This window comes from Podarcis bocagei (genome assembly GCF_964188305.1).
Source record: "Podarcis bocagei genome assembly, chromosome: 1".
NCBI classification, from domain to species: domain Eukaryota; kingdom Metazoa; phylum Chordata; class Lepidosauria; order Squamata; family Lacertidae; genus Podarcis; species Podarcis bocagei.
In genome coordinates, this window is record NC_138125.1 from 82,380,138 (window position 1) to 82,403,967 (window position 23,830).

Sequence of the window (23,830 nt, forward strand, 5' to 3'; positions counted from 1 at the left end):
AAATGTCTTTTTCATAAATAATGCTCCTCTTGATGTTAATATCCAGTGGATATTAAGCAAGCACTCAACCTATTTTTTGCACTACACTTTTACACCCCCTTCAACGCTAGCTTTTCCTCCCCTCCCTATGGCCATTTTGCATGCTTCACCTCCACCCACCTCCTTCCTACCATTTCCGCTTTCCCAAAGATTCAAAAAATCCCACACATACCCACAAATTTATATTTTAAATAGATAAAATCTATTCCACAGTTGAAATGGGAGCAGTTAATAGTAATCAAAGGAGAAATTCGGGTGCTACCATATTGAACTGGGGAACAGGTACCTCCCAATAAAAAAGGAGTCAGTCAGAAAAGACAGGAGTCCCCATTCTTCCTAGTCTGAATCTTATTTAGTATGCAAACTTTTTTAAAGAACAGTTTTTGAAAAGCACAATCACTCTGTATGCAAATCAAAGGAATGCAAGCCTTGGCATGAAGCTGAGTGCTAGAAATGACTTGAGAGACGTTTTCTTAACAGAAAGTATGTTAATCTTCACCAAGCCATAGGAAAATGCTACAGAATTGTTGCAAAACTACCTTACCTCAGCCTGGCAACCAACTGAGTATTCAGAATGAAGTATACTACAGGGCTTTTAAAATTCAATTCCCTCTCTCTCAGCAGCAGTCACAAACTCTTCCAAACTGCAATATGGGATGACAAACTACTTCACCTTGAATTTGCACTGACAAACTTAATAGGTTTTTTTAAAATGCAAAAACAAGCTATTTCACATTTCACAGCAAAGTAACAAGCAGCATTGACACCTGTCTTTGCTGCTACCTTTTGCTTGGAGCACACAACTTAAAATCTTAGCTTTCTCTATTTCTTTGGATGATTCCAATTTCCCCAGGAAAGGGAGACTTAATAATGGTTTATACTGAAGTGACTTTTTCTAACTTCAAATTCACTCTGCCTTTTTGATATCTCCATTTTTCTCCTCCCATTCCTCCTGTTCGGGCTTGCCCTGCTAAATTCAAACCTGGCAGCCGAATACGGAAACTAAGAGACACTCTTGTTACTGAGAACGAGCTGATGGAGAGTAAATACCCCTGAACTTGTGTCTGCTTACAATACCTCCCCGCAGCTTGGTCTGACCCTCAACCCACCAGCTCCCGAAGGAGTCGCCAGGCAGCCTGGCATCCCCTCGGAGTAGTTCCCAGGCTGCAGCCCTATAAAAGACCCGCTTACCCATAAGCACTGGGTGGAGCTTACTTCTGAGTAGACATATTTTTTATTATTATTATATTTCTATACCGCTTTATATATTTTTAGAAAATCTCAAAGCGGATAACCACTTGATGCTTCTGCCTTGCCAGCCCCCTCTGGGGAAACACCACGTCCTATAAAGAGGTTGCGGGGGGGGGGGGAAGCTTCTGAAGCCCAAGGAGAGCATCCTGCAGCGAGCAGAGGAAAAAGGAGGCGGAGCAGCAGCAGCAGCTGCGACCTCTTCGCGCACCAATTTGCATTCGAGCCATGCAAAAAGAATAGGTTTTGTAAGCTCCTGTCCATTCCGAAACACAAGCCCTGGTCAGTAGCACACTGGTGTTAGGCATAAAGGCCATGGAAGGGAGTTAGTGAGAGGGGCAGAATGGATGACGCCTGGAGGGCCGGGTAGATATGCCTGGAGGGCCGCATTTGAACACCCCCCCCCGCACGCGCAAAGCTCTGTAAGGCTCCTCAGGCGCCCCTCCGCTCCAGACACCCGCCACGCCCGCCCAGACGCCAACTACACCCTCTTCCCGGCTCTCTGCCGCAGCCGGCCGAGCAACGGCCGGTGTCCCCAGGAGACCGACCTCCGAAAGCCTCCCCTCGCGCCCGCTCCCCCCCCTCCACGGCTTGTAAACTCACTTGGGCTGGGCCCCGTCGCTCCGCCGCAAGTCCCGTTTGTCCGGCCGCCGCACGAGCCCCTCACGCCAAACGAGAAAAACCGCCCAGGGTTCTGTACGTCAGGCACGCCGCCCGCTCCTATTTTCAAAGAGCGTCACCGCCGCCGCGCTCCAATGGGAAGCGCGGTTTTTCAGAGCAGTGCCTGCTATTGGCTCAGACGCGACTGGGCGAGACAGAGGAGGGGAAGGGCTCGTAAGTCTTTCCGCCGGCTCACTGCCTGGCTTTGAGTTTCCGCTTCGCATTGGAGGGCGGGCGGGCGCGTGGAGGTGAATGGTGCGTTCAAACTTGGGGGTTTTAAACATCAGCGCGGGTAAACCGGAGGTAGCTGTTCGTGCTTGCTGCAACCTGAGGCTGTTGGCTTTGGGGGAGTTTTCAGCAGAAAATAACAAAAACTAGGACAGGTCTGGGAAGTAAACCACCACCGCTGCACTTTAAAAGGGCTTTAACAGCCCCGACATATTTAGGTTTGCACTGGTAGGACAACGTTCTCGTTTCCTTTCCATCGCGCACGGACATTAATGTGAGCTTACAAGAGCACGACCGCCTTTCTTTGGTGGTCCAGCTGCCCAGTCCCAGCTCCCATAAAGTCCCAGACTTCTCCTTTGTCTCCAATAATAGCTGTGCCCTCATTCCTCCCCCGCCCCCCGCATCAAAATTCAAAAATAAGCAAATGGTCCCGTCATCGAACAAAGGAATGGTCAGTCTGTACTATTTTTAAAAATCTGAGTTCGGGGCTTGACAGACTAGGAAAGAGCCCGTCTCCCTGTTCATCTCGGTCCGGCTGATGTTCAAAGGGGTGGGGATGCAACGTCCTCTTTAAGATTTAACTTACAAAGGCTGCAGCCAATAGGCGTCGTCTATCCGTATAACCCGCCCTCTCTGCGCGTGAGCCGCGATGTAGCTGCGCGGCAGAAGGGGTGAGAAGGCGCGCGAGGGGGCGGGCGCTCGCTTCGAACGCTGAGGCGCGCGCGGGCGGAGGGCGTTCTGCTGTGTTTTTAAGAATTCAGGCACTTAACCGTGCAAGTTTTAGGTGTGATCCTTGCAGGGTGCAGGGTTTGCAGTTTGCCTCTTTCTGGGCAACCGACGGAGAACTTAAGTTAAAGGAGAACTTAAGTTTGTTTCCTTGGATTTGCTATTAACTAGCAGGTTTTGAGCATTTTCCTCTAGCTTTGCTCGACTCCTTTATCTTGGTAGGGAAGGAGCGGCTTGCGCTCATCCTCTTTTCCCTTCCTTAATTAACCAGGAAGCTCTCTCCCCATTCAGCCCCTGGCAAGCAGCAAAGGAGTTAAACAATTTGCAAACGTAATGGCGCTTAATCTAACTATTCTAAAAACAAAACCTAATCAGGCTAGTTGAAAGTAACCGTTCCTAACCGTATTGAATTACCTGGGCAGCGTAGGCTTCCTAGTTTCTCCCTGTTACAGATTTTGCATGATGTAAGTTGTTTAACATTACATATGTATAAGTTGATGCTTACTCTTCATTTGTCTTGCTGGTTTGTTAGCTTTCTCGCTCAACTTCAGTTTCCGTAGTAGACTCAGACAAGCACATTTGTAAGAAAATTGTAAGAAAATTGGTTGGCTGTCAATATTATCTGCTGCTAGGAGGAAATCACTATGCAATCAAATGCAGAATGCAATGATTAATGTATTTTTCTCCTGTTTTTAACCAGTGCCATGGCAGAGGCAGGAGGCCCCACTCATCTTCTAGATGTTTGTAGTCGGAAGTTCACAGAATTCTTGTTCAATGCTGAACATAAATGCTTGGTGTGGTTGCGGGAAATCGAGGACGAAGCCCTGAAGATGTTTGATAGGTAGGCTTAGGGTTTGACCCTTGAATCCCAGGCATCTTATAAAAGAGGAATATGACTTTTTCCACCAGTGCCATAATTTCTGCACAATTCTTAAGAGATTTAAAAAATGCAGAGTACCAGTCTGATGGAAATCAAGGCTGTCTCTCTGGCATGTGGGTTTTGTTTTTGTTTTTGCTTTATTCTGCTCCTGGCATAAGTTGGGTATTTGCATCAGAAGTTTAGGACTGACTGACTGAGGGGCTTTTCTGCATGTGGATTCAGTGACTGTCGCTGTGATAAATACCGTATTTTTCGCTCTATAAGACACACTTTTTCCCTCCTAAAAAGTAAAGGGAAATGTGTGTGCGTCTTATGGAGCGAATGCAGGCTGCGCACCTATCCCAGAAGCCAGAACAGCAAGAGGGATCGCTGTGCTCCCTCTCGCTGTTCTAGCTTCTGGCTTAGCCACGCTCTGTCCCTTCCCCCACCCTCCGGAAAAGCCCGCAAGAGCCACGCTCCCTTTAAAGAGCCGCACAGAGCGTGTGTGCGTCTCTTGGGGGCTTTTCCCCAAGGAGGGAGAAGGGCAACCCGTCAGTGACGGGCTACCCTTGTCCCTCCTCGGGGAAAAGCCCACAAGCGCCACACACACGCTCCACACGGCTCGGGAAAGGGAGTGCTGAGCAAAGCCTGGGGTGCATTCAGACTCTGCTCAGCGTTCCCTTTAAAGAATATTTTTTTCTTGCATTCCCCCTCTAAAAACTAGGTGCGTCTTATGGAGCGAAAAATACGGTACATATGAATATATTGTTCTTTTGCTATCAACTGGCTGGTATTGCAACATGTTGTGGCCTGCTAGAATGGCAGTATAATAGTTAAGATTTTCTTCTGAAACAGGGACCAGCGTATGGTATTGAATCCAACTATACTTTGCCGAGGCTAGATTAGACCTATTGGGAGCAATGGATTAGTAATGTCCATTAATTTCAGTGGGTTTCCTCTGAATATGCCAAACATTGAATGCAACTTGCAATCTTTATTTTTGATTTTGGTTCAGTTCAATTATTCAGTAGATTGTTTTTAATAGCAACTTCAGTGCTGAGCCTGAGCTGATGCCCAGAACGCCTTCTCAAAAGAAGTATCGGAAGAAGAAACGATCTTCAACTTTTAAGGATGAATATAAGGAACTAACTAGAAAAAGGTATTGCAGTCAGAGGTCACAGAGATATAATATTTTTAGATGTTCATCTATGTGTATTTAAAAGAGCTATATCAATTCTGTACTTGCCTAGGATTGAATTATAACTTGCTAAATTGGTTGTTCCCAGGTTTTGCTGATATCATGTTCCTCTCTCTGTTTCTAGATTATACTTGTCAGCCAGCACCATACAGTGCTTAAATCAAGCCTTAGTTTTACCCTGCGCTGGGCACCTAATAAGGACAATGACTATTCAGTGGAGTAACCTATTGTTACAAAAGCCCAGTGCCTGCCCCTCTCTCTGCCAAGCAGTGGCAAGAGCGCATGGGGGCACAGGCACACATGCAAGGTCTGTGTCCCTTTGGAGAATGGAAGACATGGCAGACACTGACATGCTTTAAGAAATAGGGTTTATTTGCCTATTTACACCTTCAGCCTGCATAGAGGGAATCTAGATCGTACAGCATGGCCCACGGCATTGCAGGCGACCTTTTGTCCCCTTCTCTAAGATGGACCTCAGCCTTACTTCCTCCTCCTTCTGCCCAGAAGCCCCTGTTTCAAAACTCCCCTTTCCTGGCCCCTCAAACACACAGTTACCCTGGCAACCATTGTGACATCTGACTCCCCAGACCAAAGGATCCTTCTGTGGCCCCTCAACACCTTTTTGTAATGCTAGCAGGTCTCCTCTTCTCCCAGCCAGCATTCTCCCTTCATACCACAAATAACCAAAATCCTAGCATTCATTCATTTCTAGGTTTATCCTGTCTATAACACTACAAAGAAAATGGAGGGATTTGGTGTGGTCACACTCAATTTTAGTGGAAAAAAGCTCTGTGGAATATCTGAAATTTGTATCCCAGTATCTGGTGCCACCCTGTGGCTTAACACAGAATAAACATTTTTTTTAGATTTAATTTTTTTTAACAACAAGTTTATTTGCTTGTTTCTCTTTTAAGACTGTCTAGAAGACGAAGCAGTGTAAAGATAGTACCTTCTCAGTGTCTGTCCCCATGTGAAGAGAAACTGAAAAAAATTGATGTGGGGATGGCAAGATCCATGTCTGGTTTTGCGGCCTGCTCTGTTGCTAAACCAACTTCAGAAGTACAGTGTGACAAGTTGACTATGTATCCAGCAGGCGGTGGAGCACTTGGTACTGACTGTAGCCAAAATAGTGAATTATCAGGAAAACTGAATGAGGAGATGAATGGAGACCCTGAAATCATCACTGTGGGTTCTAGTGGCTGTTCAGTTGCTAGGCCTGGGGCTACAGAGGCTGCAGGTGTAGCAAATAGCTCTGCGCTGGTGCTGACAGACACAACTGATCCGGGAAACGCAGAAAAAGATGCAGTCGGATCAATGCGTACATCCACTCCAAACACATCTTTGAATGAAAAAGCAATGTGTGAAAGTGAAGACTTTCCTGCCCAAGAACTAGTCACTAATATGGTGCCCGAGGGAGAGTTTTCCCGAGGGTTTAAGAACAACACTGGAACTTCTGCAGACTCTCAGTCAGGCCACCCCCCTCCAAATAGACCTCGCAAGAGCAGGCGGGTGTCACTCGCGGAGAAATACTCACTAGCCAACAAAAGGAAAAGCATGATTCGGAAATCCATCCACAAGAGTGTTGCTCAGAAGAAAGCAGTTTGGGACTTCTCATCTACCTCTAGCCAAGTAAGCTGTAAGTAAAGACAATTCTGTTCACTTCTGGGATGTAAGGCTCTACAAGCTGTCAATATGTAGCCTTAAGTTTGTGTCATATGGGAAAGAAATTGGCATCTCCAATATGCTGCTTATATAGAAAGTGCGGGGTCACTTCCTAATTGGAGGGCCTTCAAAACTTGATATCTAACCCTGGTACACGCAGTGTATTTGCCTTCTTTTTGCAGGCTAGGAACTACTCTGAAAGTACACTGGTATTCCTTAACAGTTCACGCCTCACATCTCCCCTTAACTAACACTGATTTAATAAAACCTGTGGCATACTATGCTCTTTGTCATGCACAGTGAAAGTGCTGAATGAAGACAAGTAGCAAATGGGCTGGTATGTTAATTCTGTCCATGTGTACGTGCATACACCAGAGAGACATACACACACATACACCCTTCACTGTAGCAGAACTTGTTGATATGTTTAAAGTTCTGCCTCTTAGACTGACAGAGTTGCTAGTGGGAGGGAGAGAAGCAAACCACACTTTTACCCTTCAAGCATTTGTTCAACTAATGGTTTTCTTTAACCTTTTTATTCTCCAGGCCACAATTCCATTGATATATTCATGGATGATGAAACCAGCAAACCTAGGTGAGCAAGCTTTAGCAAACAGACAGAAATCAAAGCCCTTTGGAAGATTCTGCTATAACTTTAACTTTAAATTTGAGGAAAAAAGTATTTTTTAAAAAATTCTGACCAGTGCCATTATAAAGGTTGCTAAAATGGAAATAAGAGAAATATGTTTTCCTTTTAATTCATTTTAAATGTTAACATTATAGCATAGTGATGCGTTAGCACTATATCTCTTTCATTATAAAAAAATACCAAACCCAAAATCACCCCTACCTGGAAAATTGTCTTAGTGGCAGTTAAAACAAAACAAACAAACAAACAGGGTCATAAAATGGCACCTATTACAAGTGTTTTGCTAATGTGTGTTGAGCATCAAACACCCTACCCACAGCATCTATGTCATGCCCTCTTGTGTGGATGGATCTAGTAGAATGTACACTGAAGAAAAATACTCATAATGTGGAAAATGAGCTGCGGTTCTGTCTGTAGTTTACAGTGGAAGAGCAAAGACTGGGAGTAGCCTCAGTCTCAAGGCTCTGTTGCACTTTGGTTCTTGACTAAGGTCACAAGTGGCAGAGGGAGCATTTGGCCCTTATTGACAAGAAAGTCCTAGTTGTCTGGCCTATACTCCTTGCCTTCCCAGATTTATGTGGCGATCTGCTCCTTAGCTCTGGAATATACTGGTAAAATGTCCCCAGGGTATAAAGAGGTTCATTGCATACATATGTGTTGTGATATATGCTTAAATGGTGCTTATTTAACACTTTGGATATCTTTCTGGCACACTTGACTAAAGGATTGGTCATTGCTCCCTTGGCAGATATGAGGCTCCTAATAAACCTATAGCTTAAAGACATTTTATGTCAGGACTGGGGAACCTGTGGGCCTCCTAATGTCATTGCAACATCAATTGCAACCAGCATTGCCAGTGGTCAAGGATGATGGGAGACAGAGTCCAAGAACATGTGGAGGTCTACAAGCTCTCCATTCCTGTTTTCTACTGTCCACTTTAAGACCAGTGGCTCTGCAAAAAGTCTTTACCTTTCCTTGGAGCCTTATGTTCAGTTTAAACTTCTGAAGTTGCACCCTGAAGGGCATAAAAAAGTAACCTGCTAGACCTGGGGACACAATATGCTGTTCTTTCAGCTTTGTTTTATCAGAAGATTCAACTTCTGTTCAATTGTTCTTTGGAAGTGCCTTAAGGTTTTAATCTGCTCATGCAGCCATTGTTTTGATCTCTGTTGGGATGGGTAACGCTTTGTCAAAATGCCTCTCCGTAGGCCTTTTTTGGCACAGAATGCTGAAACCAGTGAGGTAAGGTATTGATAAGCTATCCACTGGGTTACACTTGGTGAATTGCCTGCTCTTTCCTTGCACCTGCTTTAGTTCAGATCACTTTGCCTCATAATCTTGTACAAACCTGTCGGTTGGATCAGAGGACCAGTCAGTTAGTTCTGTCAGGATGGCTAGTGATAGATGCTCTGTGTTAAAGGGCATCCAAACAAAACTTGGAGACTTGTGCAAAATGCAGAGGAAAACTAAGTGTTGTATCTGTTGAGTAGAGAAGTAAATTAGGGCCTTAGACATGAGCCTCTTAGAGGTTCCGAGTCTTAACACATGTGTGTGGTCTTGGGAAGAAGTTTTTATTTGCCACCAGCCACTTTTCTAAGCCAGGTAGTCCCAACCTACATGATCACACTGAACGCTTTGCCCAGATATTTTAGCTTTTATGTGGAGGAAGGCTTTGTTTAGGAGAGCAATTGAATAAGCATGCCTTCTCTCCTTACTCCCCCGTGACACCACTGCCTGTAGTGCTAGTCTAAGAAAGTTTTATTTGATCTTCTAATAGTATAAACTGATCCCAAGACTCCTGCTTCTGGTGTTTGAATATTTCCTTGACTTTGGTTGGGTTCCCTCACTGGGTGCTATATAGCTGCTTTCTTGGAAATAGTCTTTTAATATTTCTCTCTCTTTCATCTTTCTTCGTGAAAAATGGCACGTGCTTATTTTACTGTTTGTGTAAGTTGCTCCGGCTTCAGTGTTCCATTGCGCCAGAAGCGGCTTAGTCATGCTGGCCACATGACCTGGAAAAAACTGTCTGCGGACAAACGCCAGCTCCCTTGGGCTTTAAAGCGTGATGAGCCCCACAACCCAGAGTCGTTCGCGACTGGACTTAACTGTCAGGGGTCCTTTACCTTTTAATAAAAGTTATGCATGTGCTTCATCTAGGATTCAGCTTGCTCAGCCTTGTGGAAGGACTGTCACTCTAGTGTTAAAACATTATTTTTTCCTTTAGGCTTTGAACACACTACAAAATATGACTTGTGCTCTGGGTGCACCTAGTCTGAATATTTGTTGCACTGTGCAAAGTCCAGTTCTGCTTGAGATGCAGCAAGGGGAATCATGCAGTAAAGGTAAACAGCTTCATGCAATCAAAGCTGCCTGCACAGCATAGGACTTTGTGAAACAAATGAAAGTAGAAGTTGCCATCAACCCACTATAGCATTGTTTGAATCATTTTCTTTTTATTTTAAAAATCTATTTTTGTTTCTTTAGAATTTTAATTATATGGGTTGTGTTTCCAAGTTTAGAATAAAGGGGAACTGTCATATAAGTTAACCTGCATAAATGCTTAGCATCTTGTCCTTCCAATGGAAAGGATTGAGGCACAAGAGACCTGAATCCTGGCATACTGTTACTATGCCTAGGTTAGCATTGTCTAGAGCAGTGTTTCCCAACCACTGTTCCGCGGCACACTAGTGTGCCGCGAGATGTTGCCTGGTGTGCCGCGAGATGTTGCCTGGAGGGAGGCGGGCGAGTCAGGCGGCGAGAGGCGGAGCGACGGCGGCGAGGAGAGGCCGCCCAGCGCGGGGCTCTCGCCGTCTGGCTGCCTGCGAGCTCGGCGGGCAGCGCCTCCGTCCGCAGCGCCCGCCTCGCGGCTCTCATTCCCTGCCCCTGCCAAAGCTCACCCAGCCAAGCCGCGCTCTCCTTCCTGCCTCGCTTTGCTGCCTCCTCCCCCCCCCACCCCCAAAGCTTGGAGGTTCCCCGGCAAGGGGGAGGGAAAAAATTTGAAACTTACACTTTCGTGCGTCCCTCCCGGCGTGACGCTGCGCGCTGACGTCACGGGGCTGTAATGGTGGTGTGCCTCGAGATTTTTTTCATCAAACAAGTGTGCCTTTGCCCAAAAAAGGTTGGGAAACACTGGTCTAGAGTACACGTTGTGCCCATGGTACGATTTCCACCTAACCTTAGCTGCCGTCAGTTGAAGGTGGCTTTTGTGATACTGTTTCAGGACAATACCCTTCATTGAACTAATTGTGCCTTCTCCACAGAAACAGCTGAAACTAAAATTACTGACACCCAGGTCTGTGGAGCTGACTATTCAGCCCAGAACTGTCCCCGTGAGCAATTGCAGAATATACGGTATGTTTTCTTTTGGGAGCATAATCTGGTGTGGCCTCTCTTTTTTCTTTTCAACTTTGATATAATCCACCTCAGTTTCCAGTCAATGCAGTTACCAAAAGTTGTTTCAGGTAGAAAGAGTTCTCCTGGAAAGTATCATGACGCCTTGTGTTAGGGATTGGTTACACAAGTATATCTGATGAAAGCTTATCTTTGTTCTGGGAGATGAGTTCTTCCAGGATGGGTCCAGCCAGTGAGCCAGATTCTTCTCTCTTTTCTTATCCCCCCCACCCCATCCCTCCACTCAGTGAGTCACCGTTGGCAGGTGGGTGGACTTAGAAATAGTATGCAGTCCATTATCTTTACTGGTAAAAGCTCCATAATGAACATCTTCTAGTATAACAGATCAGAGGAAATTTGGATATCTGGGTAAGCTTAATACATGTACATGTACATTGACTCAGAATTGGAAGTGTCAGGCAAAATTGGCTATCATGAAACCATGTGGCATAACAGTATACAGTCGTACCTTGGATCCCGAATGCCTTGGTACTTGGATGTTTTGGCTCCTGAACACCGAAAATCCAGAAGTGAGTGTTCCAGTTTGCGAATGTTCTTTGGAACCCAAACGCCTGAGGGGCTTCCGCAGCTTCCAGTTGGCTGCAGGAGCTTCCTGCAGCCAATCAGAAGCCATGCTTTGGTGTCCGAACGTTTTGGAAGTTGGAACGGATTTCTGGAACGGATTCTGTTTTACTTCCAAGAACAACTGTATATTCTTGAACATGTTACTATATCAAGGTGTTATTTTACCCTAATCTGAAGAGTCCGAAATTTTGGATTCAAAAATATATAGAAGGTTTTTTGTTTCTTGTGCTTGCTAGGTTTTTGTTTTGTTTTTGTGGTTTCCTCTGTAATCCCTCTCCCCCTCCCCTGTTTTTTTTGAGCGTCACTGGAGAGCTTATAGGGCACCTTGACCTCTAAAAGGACATTGAGTAAGAGGCCCCAAACCTTTTGATCGTGCTGAATCGTTGGGAGTCTTCAGACCTCTGACAGCAAGGATCATTTATGTAATTGGGATTGCTATGTATACAGTTCATGCTCTTTTCAGGAGCCAGAGTTATAAACAAGCAATGGATGAACTACCTGCTGGCCAGCACACACAGGATGGAGGCATTTCTCTTCCTAGTCACAAACCCACATCTCCTGCAAACAAGCCCTTATCTGGCCCAGGCAAGGTAAATAAATGCCAAGGACAACATAATGGCCCTTTTCTGATGCCACATCACTGGCCAGCCACTAAGAACATCCATACTCTTCCGACAGATCGCACGGCCTTTCAAAAACTTCTTCCAGACAATACAGAAGAGCCAGCTACTCAAATCCCCAGGGTCTGCAGGCCACAATAGTGTCATGAAAAATCTCATCAAACGTGGCACCCCCAGTAAACCTACCTCCAAGGTAAGGGTCAAGGATGCTGCTCAAGTTAAAAGTCTGCTAGACACTGAGCTCCTGGCAGCTGCAGTTGCCTTGTGTAGCAGGGCTAAGGCAGAGGCATGAGACCTTGCAGAACTGCTGCCAGCTGGATTGGGTTTGGTGCATCCTTTTATCACACTGAGAGATGTGAGGTTGGGGCTAGGACTGTCATTTTGTAAGTGGCCTCGTGGGAAATTTCCAGCACATACCAGCAAGAGAAGTTTCTTCCTCCACTTGTGCATGTGGGTTCAATCAGTCTGCCTTACTCTTGAGGAAACCAATTTGGGAGGTCATCGGTTAGACAGAGCCATCATCTTCTGCCTTTTGAAGCATGGCTGAAGTCTCTTCAAAATTAAGCTTGTTGGACTTTCCAGCTTTGGTTTGGTTTAATTTAATTCCCAGTCCTGCTGTGGAACTTGGGATCTTTTTGATAGCCTTAAGGCAGCAAATTGGGATTTATTTGCCTCATCTCCTTTGTTATAACTGATAAGGTAAAGAAGTTACTTGCTGGGCCCTGGTGCCACTTTGCATCTTCTCACAAGCCTTTCCTTTACTAAGGCAGAAGGAACTGCTATTGAATCACTCTAATGAACTGGTTAGTTAGCATTTAGACTTGGAAACTAAGTAACGTGTCTTTCCTTTCCTTTTCATATTCATCCTGCCAAAGGGAGAGTTTGTTGTAAGTAACTATTTTTCTCATTTTGTGGCCTGGGAATTGTTTTTTAAAAAAAGACTTAACTGCCCTAAATGCACTACCCATTTTAGCTGCATATGGATCTTTTCGGGAGGTGTTGGTGTTTCACGTACCTAAGTACTGCTACGCATACTGATCTGGCTTTAACTCGTGGTAGTGAGGTTGGAGAAAACATTGCTTTTGTTGGCTAGTGGGTCAATAATAAATAATAATAATAGTAAATAATAATAATAATAATAATAATAATAATAATAATAATAATAATAATAATAATAAATGGTTGCCACAACTGGAAGTAGCCCAAACTTTCTACACATCATAGGAAAAGGAGCGACAGCGTCTTGAGAGTTTGCGGAAAAAGCAAGAAGCTGAGCAGCAGAGGAAGCAGAAAGTTGAGGAAGAAAAAAAGCGGCGACTAGAAGAGATAAGGCTGTAGGTAGCTGTTCACCCTCAGTCCTGTTTGGATAACTGTGGGCCAGTCACCTAGATAGGTCCAGCCTGCAGTCTAAACTAGGCATGGCAGGCCATTTATACAAATTACACCCATGGGGAGCTCTGTACTGCAGCCACTTCCAGCAGGCTGATTGGCCATGATAGCAAGCCTTCCTTGCTAATGAACAATTGGGAGTGCATGTTAAGGTTCCCTATGGCGTGTTCCCTGCCTGCCCCATACCTGATACCACATGTCAGGTATGGGCCTGGTGGACATGGTTTGGGGGAAGCAGCATTGCTTGCCAAATTGGGGCTTTTTGCCAGGCCTAAGGTTCTCCAGCCTCTACTATAAACACACCTGCTTCTCTGTATCTCACAGAAAGCGGGAAGAACGTCTAAGAAAGACACTGCAAGCTCGAGAACGGGTGGAGCAGATGGGGGAAGAAAAGAGAAGGAGAATGGAGCAGAAGTTATCTCAACATGAAGAAAGGAGCGAGAAGGTGGGAGATGGTCCCATTTTCTTCCTAGCCTTTTAATGACAGTGGTCAGAGCATGTAAGCGGATTCCTATTGGTATATTGTGTCATCCATTCTGAGAGATGTGGTTTTATGTTTTATTAAATAGGCTACCAACGTTAATTCTTTGTATACAGTATATGTAATCCAGGGGTCACTAATGTGGTATCCTCCAGATGTTGCTGGAAAACAGCTCCCATTATCTCTGACTGTTGGCCATGCTGACTGAGGCTGATGGGAGTTGTAGTCCAGCAATCTCCGGAAAGCACCACATTGGCTACTTTTGGTTTGGCCTTTTAACAAGAGCTGAAGAACTTTCGCTCAGATGTTTCTGGACTCTGACTCACATCAGCCCCAGCCTGTGTGACCCAAGGTAATGATGATGGGAGTTGCAGTCCAAGAACATATGGAGGGCACTTGGTTCCCGAGCCTTGATCCTGGCAATCCTGTGAGGCCAGGGAGGCTGAGGGGCTACAACTAGCTCAAGGTCACCTCATGAGATACACCCAGTGGGGATCTGAACCTGGGTCTCTTCAGTTCTGGTCTGGCACTGACTACAGGATCGCACTTGGTACTCGGCACTGAGATCATAAACTCAAATCAGTACTTCACAGGCATGTAGGGTTGATAATTCCTAACAGGATTCTGTTCTCCCCCCCCCCCCCAGATACTATATGAATTGTTATTCAGTATGGTCTTGGGGTCTGAAATATGAAAACTAAAATATAAAAGGATCTTTCACACAGGTGCGGGAAGAGAAAGTAGCAGAGGAAAAGACCAAGAAAAGAATATCTACTAAGAAAATGGGGGAAGCAGAAGCGCGAAAACAGAAGGTGCTTCAGATGGTGAGCACTGTATTGAATGTCAAGTGAAAGGGTGTACAGAAGAGAATGAAACTGAGGCAGAGGATTAAGCCCTGCATGCTGGAGACTGAAATAGTCAAACTCCTGAGCAACGTCTTATTGTAATCCTGAAAAGTGCATTTGCTGTTGCCTGAAGTATCAAACCCTGGAGGTCTCCTTGGAAAGAGGAAGATGCATTTAAATCTCCGCTGACCTGTTGGTTCCTACTAACAAAGCCAGGCCATAAGGAGTTGTCAGAAGGGGTGAGGAGTGAGCAAAATATGGAGGGACTCTTGGTGGTGAGAATATGTAGGTTTTCAAAACCTACCCCAATGTCTTTGCATCTAGCTTCCTAGCATTCATGTGAATAAGAGGTAATACCATTGCCACACTCCCTCAGAGATATTAAATGCAAAATCCTCCAGCTCAGGCATTACCTTCTGTATCTCCTGGGGAGCCATGAAAAAAGCACCCGTCCCACTGTGGTTTTTGTTGCACGTATGGGTGAGAATTGAGAAGTATTGTCTGAAGTGCTTGGTTTGTTTCTAAAGCATTCTGCTTGGCTATTTAGTTTTTTAATAAACATTGTTGTTACAATAAAACCTCTCTTAATACAATTCCTGTTGTGTACATAAGGAGCAGTTAAATATAATGGGGCAGAGTTCTCTTCGTTGTACTACAGCAGCCTTTCTCAACCTTGGGTCCCCAGATGTTGTTGAACTACAACTCCCATCATCCCTAGCTAGCAAGGCCAGAGCTCAGGGATGATGGGAGTTGTAGTCCAACAACATCTGGGGACCCAAGGTTGAGAAACACTGCAGTACAGGGATTTGGCATTTCCCCACCTGCTCTTCGTGTTTATGGTGGGTACTGATTCTGTACTCCTTGTTTCAGGAAGAAGGGCACAAAAATCGAGAGTGGAAGACCGTTGGAGAAATTAAGAAAATGCTGGAGCACAATTGCACAAAACAGGGGAAAGGGTGAGGACTTTGCTTTCTCGGTTACAAGGTTGGATGACCCTAGGACACTTGTTGGAATGGTGTACATGCAATTCTGACGACTTCCCAAAATTGTGTGTAAAAGGGCCAGTTCTAAAACCATATGGCTTTCTACAATATGCATTTTGTAATTAAGGTAAACTGCTTAAAGCTGCAGTCCTAACACACACTTGCTAGTAATCCTGTCACAAGTAAACATGTTTATGTATGCTCTCCTTTCACTTTTTAGACAGCATGGACAGCATGATAAAGAGAAATTGGTGAGACCCCAGGAGCTAGCAGTAGTTACAGAAGAGGAAGAAAATCTGAAGGTATGCCAAGGAATTGGAAAGCCAGGATTTGAAGTGGGGGTGGGCATAAAGCCACACTTGCCAGCAGCTATGTAAACAAATCCCTCTAATTTTAGCAGATGCATTTTCAAAATGCAGGATATCAACTTGTCCCTTGTGCTGCTGATGGGAACTGCTTGAATTGAGTATTTGCTTGTCTGACACCATTTAAATTCTGTAAAGTGCTGTGTTAATCTTGTGCAGCTATGTTCCCACCATACTGAACCAGACTGTAAGTTTGTGCACATTTTTTGCACGATATGCTGTACAAGAGAACTGAGTTTACACTTATATTTGTTCTTCAGGGAATGGGATGGGTGTCTGGGAAATCACCCGGGGAAAGGTAGCGATCACAATTATGCTTCACTGATGATGGGGGAGCAGGCAGGAAGAGTTAACGGACTTATTAGTGGAGCATCTTAATGGATTTTTCTGAAAAGAAACTTGTTTTTTGAAGACCCTCTGCATCTTTACAAAAAATAGCTGCTGGTGCCTTCTAGTGAAGAGGCTACCCTACTAAATTTCAATACAGTCTGGGTGAAGTGGATGGAATCAAAGACCATTGTAGAATGGTCAGCTAATAAATCTGATCTTGCCAATAGGATGAACAGAATTCTACCCGTCTAGACGAGCTGCAGCAAGAAAAGAAAGCTATGCAGGTGGACACAGTTCCTGCTGCTAATAAATGGTTGAATATAACTGCCCAGGTAAGCAATACATAGTTGAGGCCTGTGGTCAGATACCTGGGCTTTGAATTGAAAAGTGACTTGGATGTCCATTGGTATCTCACAAACTTGTGACACCTTTTCAGTAACTGAAATTAAAAGCAGTCCTCCGTTTTATGCTCGGAGATATATTCACTCTGCCTATGCCCTGAGCGGTGGGCAGACGCAGTCCAAAATTGCTTTCTGCTGCCCCTCCGTTCCCTTTGCTTGTTAAGTAAGCACTTGGGGATGGGGCAGTGTCTGTTTCTGCGGTTCCCCTCACTTGTTGGCTATAGAGCAAGCAGTTGTCCTGCAGTGTATCCTTGCTGTGTAGTGTCCTTCAAAGCATCACTGTGATTAAAGCAGATCAGGAACAGCTAGGTGGTATATTGCTGAATGTTAAATGCCTCCAACTTGGAGACCTTTTATTTCTCTTCTCCCCTCACCCTACCAACACCTTCTAGCACAGCCGCTTGGCTGTCACTGGCATAGGGTTTTGAGACCCAGATGCTGCATTAAGCATTTCCTGAGGCTGTACACTTCCTTCCTCTTTGAAGGAGACAAGGCATCAAAAATAACACACTTTTGAATACATATTGGAAGAAACCTACAGCTGTTTATGCTGCAATAAGTGGTCATGAATTCTAAAGGTGCTGCAGTTCTAACAAATGAGCACAAGGGGGCATGAGAATATGCTAAACTAAGCTGTTTGACTGCTGTTATCAAAGAAGACTGGGAATATTTGTAAAGGGCAGCCCTTCCATGGCTGTTGCCAGTGCCTTTTTTCTGGGGGGACGGATACCTTTAAACCTTTTGTGAATCTTTGTACTTTTGTCCATTTACTGTATTTATTTTTCCCAATTTGAATTATAAAATGGTGATTTTCTTGAATCAAAATGACAGATCTCCTAAACCTTTTTAAAGAAAAAAAGTACTGGCTGTAGCACCACCATAGGAAGGACTTAGAAGAAGCAGTACTTCCTAATACTGAGGGGGTTACTTTGGAGCAATGGTGTCTCGCACCCTACACACACACTTACTGGTATGCTATTCCATTTAGCCTGGCAGAAACCAGAATGAGGGAGGTGAAGCTTCATAATCCCCCATGTTGCCTTGTGAGTATCTGGTGTGCAGCTCCAATAACTCACAAAAGCGCAGGAGAAGGATTGATTACTAGAAGCCAGCAAAAATGCAGTTCAGCATTGTTCTGGTTAGACCTGGAGTTATTTTCTCTCAGCCAGTTAAGGAGGAAGCTGTGAGTGCTATATATAGCAATGCCCTTGTGTGTCTATGAAGTCCTAGACTTCGTGGTGTTTCAAAGTGTCAGCATGTTGGAACAAGCTCAGTTCCAACGTATAATGTAACTGGCCACTTTTGCATTATGTATATTCATGTATTCATTCTTGAAGTAGCCAGTCCCTGGTGGCATATTCTGATAGACAAACTGGAACTACCAATCTCAAGCCTTAATTTTCAGGAACTTGCATAGCTGGTGCCTTTTAGTACTGTGGCGCAGTCACCAGCATCTCCCTAGCTATTTATCTTTTGGACTGTACCACCAATGGCTCAGGCCCACAATAGCTCAAGGACCGCCTCTCCCTTTATAGACCAACCTGGCCTCTGCAATCATCATCTGAGGCCCAGTGTGGTGTAGTGGATAAGGGTGGTAGACTCGTAATCTGGTGAACCGGGTTCGCGTCTCCGCTCCTCCACATGCAGCTGCTGATTGGGCTAGTCCCACTTCTCTGAAGTCTCTCAGCCTCACTCACCTCACAGAGTGTTTGTTGTGGGGGAAGAAGGGAAAGGAGATTGTTAGCCGCTTTGAGACTCCTTCGGGTAGTGATAAAGCGGGATACCAAATCCCAAACTCTTCTTCTCTTCTCTTTTTCGTGTGCCTCCTCTGCAGGAGGTCTGGAGGGTGGCAACACAAGGACAGGCCTTTTCTGTAGTGGCTCCCTGCTTGTGGAATGCTTCCTCCAGGGAAGCTCACCTGGCTCTGTCATTATATATCTTTAGGTTCCAGACAAAAATGTTTCTCTTCAACCAGGCCTTGGGCTGGTTAATATTCTATGGCCTTTTAAATGTATTTGGGGTGGGTGGTTTTGTTTTGTTTTGCTTTGCTTCTAACTATTTATTTGTGATTGTATTCTGTCTTTTTATCTTGTGAACCCCCTTGAGATCTTTGGATGAAGGGCAGTATATAAATTTAATAAACAATAATAATATACACACATTACAGAAAATAAAAAAAAACTTCAGCACATTAGAGCATCCATATTCCATATTAAATATTCTAGGTATGGTAATCATAAGCTTTCCATAGTGATTAATGATCCCAGAGGAAATACCCACAGTGTCATTTGAGGTGCTTGCATAATAAGAACCTTTAAAAGGCACAGGTCGAAACATTGGAACTGGAAGATGTATAGCCACAGAGCCCTGTTGGCAAATTGCTGCACCTGTAACATTAACCAATCCATTCAGGTCTCGTCTTTATTACAGAAATCTCCTGCTGCCCGCTCTAGTCAAATGAGCCCCCAAGGTCTGAAAGGTACCAAGTCCCTCAAAGTCAACCACAATGACTATGGAATGGACTTGAATAGCGATGACTCCACGGATGACGAAAGCGAGCCCAGGAAACCCATCCCTGCATGGGCCACTGGTAAGAGTGAGTTTTCAGTGGCTGCAAAATGGTATCACTGAAATTACAGGGTTCTTGCTTCAGATTCTGACGGTCCTCTAGGTTTTTGCTGGATCTGTCCTAATACATAAATACATAAACAAATCTCTCAGAGCTCAGTTCTGCTACAAGACCCTGACGGTAACACAAGAGCCTTTACACAACCTCACGGAGAGAGCAAATAATAATAATAATAATAATAATTTATTATTTATACCCCGCCCATCTGGCTGGGTTTCCCCAGCCACTCTGGGCGGCTTCCAAAAGAATATTAAAATACTATGGTACATCAAACATTAAAAGCTTCCCTAAACAGGGCTGCCTTCAGATGTCTTCTAAAAGTCTGGTAGTTGTTGTTCTCTTTGACATCTGGTGGGAGGGCATTCCACAGGGAGGGCGCCACTACCGAGAAGGCCCTCTGCCTGGTTCCCTGTAACTTGGCTTCTCGCAATGAGGGAACCGCCAGAAGGCCCTCGGTGCTGGACCTCAGTGTCCGGGTAGAACGATGGAGGTGGAGACGCTCCTTCAGGTATACTGGACCGAGGCCGTTTAGGGCTTTAAAGGTCAGAACCAACACTTCGAATTGTGCTCGGAAACGTACTGGGAGCCAATGTAAGTCTTTCAAGACCGGTGTTATATGGTCTCGGCGGCCGCTCCCAGTCACCAGTCTGGCTGCTGCATTCTGGATTAGTTGTAGTTTCCGGGTCACCTTCAAAGGTAGCCCCACATAGAGCGCATTGCAGTAGTCCAAGCGGGAGATAACCAGAGCATGCACCACTCTGGCGAGGCAGTCCGCGGGCAGATAGGGTCTCAGCCTACGTACCAGATGGAGCTGATACACAGCTGCCCTGGACACGGATTTAACCTGTGCCTCCATGGACAGCTGTGAGTCCAAAATGACTCCCAGGCTGCGCACCTGGTCCTTCAGGGGCACAGTTACCCCATTCAGGACCAGGGAATCCCCCACACCTGCCCGCCTCCTGTCCCCCAGAAACAGTACTTCTGTCTTGTCAGGATTCAATCTCAATCTGTTTGCCGCCATCCATCCTCCAACCGCCTCCAGACACTGACACAGGACTGTCACCGCCTTCACTGGTTCTGATTTGAAGGAAAGGTAGAGCTGGGTATCATCTGCATACTGATGAGCACCCAGCCCAAACCCCCTGATGATCTCTCCCAGCGGCTGCATGTAGATGTTGAAAAGCATGGGGGAGAGGACAGAACCCTGAGGCACCCCACAAGTGAGAGCCCAGGGGTCTGAACACTCATCCCCCACCACCACTTTCTGAACACGGCCCAGGAGGAAGGAGCGGAACCACTGTATGACAGTGCCCCCAGCTCCCAGCCCCTCAAGACGGTCCAGAAGGATGTTATGGTCGATGGTATCAAACGCCGCTGAGAGATCCAGCAGAACTAGGAAACAGCTCTCACCTTTGTCCCTAGCCCGCCGGAGATCATCAACCAGTGCGACCAAGGCAGTTTCAGTCCCGTGATGAGGCCTGAATCCCGATTGGAAGGGATCCAAATGGTCCGCTTCTTCCAGGCGTGCCTGGAGTTGTTCAGCAACCACTCGCTCAATCACCTTGCCCAAGAATGGAAGATTTGAGACTGGGCGATAGTTGGCCATCGTGGCCGCATCTAAAGATGGTTTTTTAAGAAGCGGTTTAATAACCGCCTCTTTCAGCGGGTCTGGGAAGGCTCCCTCACGGAGGGAAGCATTCACCACCCCACGAAGCCCATCGCCCAGCCCTTCCCGGCTAGCTTTTATAAGCCAGGATGGGCAAGGATCAAGGAGACAGGTGGTTGGTTTCACTCGTCCAAGCAGCCTGTCCACATCCTCGGAGGTAACAGATTGGAATTGATCCCACTCAACTTGACTAGACAAAACTCTAGCACTCTCCCGCCCCGGCCCTGCTCCCACGGTGGCGTCTACCTCTTCCCGAATCTGAGCGACTTTATCTGCAAAAAACTTTGCAAAATCATTGCAGGAGATCATGTGGCCCGTACTGGGCCCCGATGTAGCAGGTGGTTCCGCTAAATTGCGGACCACCTGAAAAAGTCTCCTGCTGCTGTTTTCTGCAGATGCAATAGAGGCGGCGAAGAAAGCCTTCTTCGCCGTCGCTACCGCCACTTGGTAGGCTCGACACTGAGCTCTAACCTGTGTCCGGTCAGCTTCAGAATGGGTCGTCCGCCACCGGCGCTCTAGCCGTCTCAACGATTGTTTCATTGCCCTCAGATCCGTGGAAAACCACGGGGCTGTCCGGGCTCCATGCAATCGGAGAGGGCGCTTCGGAGCCAAACAGTCAATAGCCCTGGTTAACTCCACATTCCAGCGGGCCACCAGGGAATCAGCTGAAAGGCCATCAACATGGGATAAAGCATCCCCTACCACTCTCTGGAAACCATTTGGATCCATTAAGTGGCGGGGGCGGACCATCCGAATCGGTCCCACCTCCCTGCAGAGGGGAAGGGTCGCGGAGAAGTCAAGTTGCACCAGGAAGTGGTCTGACCATGGCACTTCTTTTGTTTCGCTTTTACTTAGTGTCAGAACACCAACATCCATGGAGGTAAACACCAGGTCCAAGGCATGTCCGCGGCTATGGGTTGGGCCAAACTTATTCAGGGACAGCCCCATGGAGGCCATGCTTTCCACGAAGTCCCGAGCGGCCCCTTGTAAGGTCGTGTCGGCATGGATATTAAAATCCCCTAGGACAACCAAACTAGGTGTCTCCAGGAGAACATCCGCCACGACCTGAAGCAGCTCGGGCAGGGAATCCTTGGTGCAGCGGGGAGGTCGGTACACCAAAAGGAATCCTGTACTGCCCCTATTGCCCAACTTCCAGAACATGCACTCAGAAAACTGGGTCTTCCCAATAGGACGCCTGGTGCAAACTAATGACTCCCTAAAAATCACTGCAACCCCCCCTCCCCGCCCACAAGGCCTGGGTTGCTGTGCGTAAGAGAAACCTGGTGGACAAGCAGCGGCAAGAACAGGCCCATCTGCTTCATCCAACCAAGTCTCTGTTACACAAGCCAGGTCAAATCCTTCATCCATGATCAAGTCATGGATGGCAGTGGTCTTACGAATCATTGACCTGGCATTGCACAGCAGCACCTTCAGGCTATGTGGGTATCCCTTGCTGATTCTAGTATCCGTCCGGACAAGACCAGTCAATGTAGGCTTCATTGCTCTCTATGAGATGCTCTTTCTGGATGGTGGATGGTTGGTTGAAGGACCCTGAGTGAGATGCAAGGAAGGGAAGATCTCCCGGGGTGAGAGACTGGGAGAAGAAAGGCAAGCCCCCAGGTGAGAGCTGGGAGGGTCCCCCGCTTTCTGTGTGTGGCAAGGGTTAAGAACTACCTCTGAGAGAAGACTCTGCACTTTCTTCTTTCTTCCTCTGTTTTTGTTTTTATTTAGTTTCTTGTAGTGTGAAAAAGCTTTAATAAAATCTTACGGGGGGGGGGGGGAGGGAATTCATCGTGTAGCCAACTTGCCCAGCTTGAAATATAATTTCTGTTCTACAGGCCTGCCTCTATTTGGTCATCTGACAAACTTGCTTTTTAATTCCTTTGGGTTTTTTGAATCAAAATGATAAGTCTGCTTGTGTGGTGGAGACTATTGGATAATTACAGTGAGGTATTCCGTATGTAGGCCGAGCCATACCTAGATCCGGTGAGTGTTGCAGCTGAATTGAGCTGCTGGCTAGAGTCCACTCATAGATTGGGTTTCACATTTTTCCCCCCTACGTAGAAGTGCTTGAAGTGGAGATGTGTTGCTACTTGAAGGATTACTCACAGAATAACTGCTTGTTTCCTCAGGTCTTCAGCTTAATGAAGCTGTTACATACCAATATTACAACCCTCCAGACATCAACAAGTTCTTTGGAGTAATCTTAAGTCCTAAACTAGAAGCTATCTTCTACAAAAGTAAGCCAAGGTATTTCAAGCGCACAAGTTCAGCTGTTTGGCAGTCTCCACCTCTTCCAGGTACCAAAGCAGCATTGCGTGCCTCTAACAGTATGAAGAAGCACTGAAGCTGTGTAGAACCACTTATGGCGCTCAGCTGTTTTTTGTCTGTCATGTCTATGTAAATTGCATCTGTAAGGTATTTTAATGTTTTATATCTTGTGCAATAAAGGTTTAAATGCTAAAACTGTCAAGAACGTGTTTTTTTTAAAAAACCAAATAACCAGGGCAAATTTGCTTTGCTTATTTTGGATATAATAATAATAATAATAATAATAATAATAATAATAATAATAATAATAATAATAATAATAATAATAAATTTATTATTTGTACCCCACCCATCTGGCTGGGTTTTCCCAGCCACTCTGGGCGGCTTCCACAAAGACCAAAAATACACAAAGATGTCACACATTAAAAACTTCCCTGAACAGGGCTGCCTTAAGATGTCTTCTGAATGTCAGGTAGTTGTTTATCTCTTTGACATCTGATGGGAGGGCGTTCTACAGGGCGGGCGCCACTGCCAAGAAGGCCCTCTGCCTGGTTCCCTGTAGGTGCAGGTGTTTACCGAATCTTCCAACTAAGATGAAGAAAGAGG

General features: G+C 45.8%; 1 protein-coding gene across 2 annotated transcripts; it reads left to right on the plus strand.

The window, feature by feature from the left end:
- The first annotated feature begins 2,782 nt into the window (after nt 1-2,782).
- LOC308596870 (inner centromere protein B-like) lies at nt 2,783-23,413 on the plus strand. 2 transcript variants are annotated; one of them, XM_081212175.1, is made up of 19 exons: nt 2,783-3,365; nt 3,602-3,742; nt 4,806-4,919; nt 5,873-6,594; nt 7,167-7,215; nt 8,478-8,511; nt 9,494-9,611; nt 10,530-10,620; nt 11,708-11,834; nt 11,923-12,057; nt 12,740-12,751; nt 13,089-13,198; nt 13,578-13,698; nt 14,460-14,558; nt 15,450-15,535; nt 15,783-15,864; nt 16,485-16,589; nt 19,089-19,248; nt 23,086-23,413. In XM_081212175.1, the coding sequence occupies exons 1-19, from the start codon at nt 3,361-3,363 to the stop codon at nt 23,298-23,300; spliced, it is 2,526 nt and encodes an 841-aa protein (XP_081068301.1). In that variant the 5' UTR covers nt 2,783-3,360; the 3' UTR covers nt 23,301-23,413. The 2 variants fall into 2 exon arrangements, with proteins under 2 accessions (XP_081068301.1, XP_081068302.1); XM_081212176.1 differs by lacking the exon at nt 12,740-12,751.
- Nucleotides 23,414-23,830: the final 417 nt, after the last annotated feature.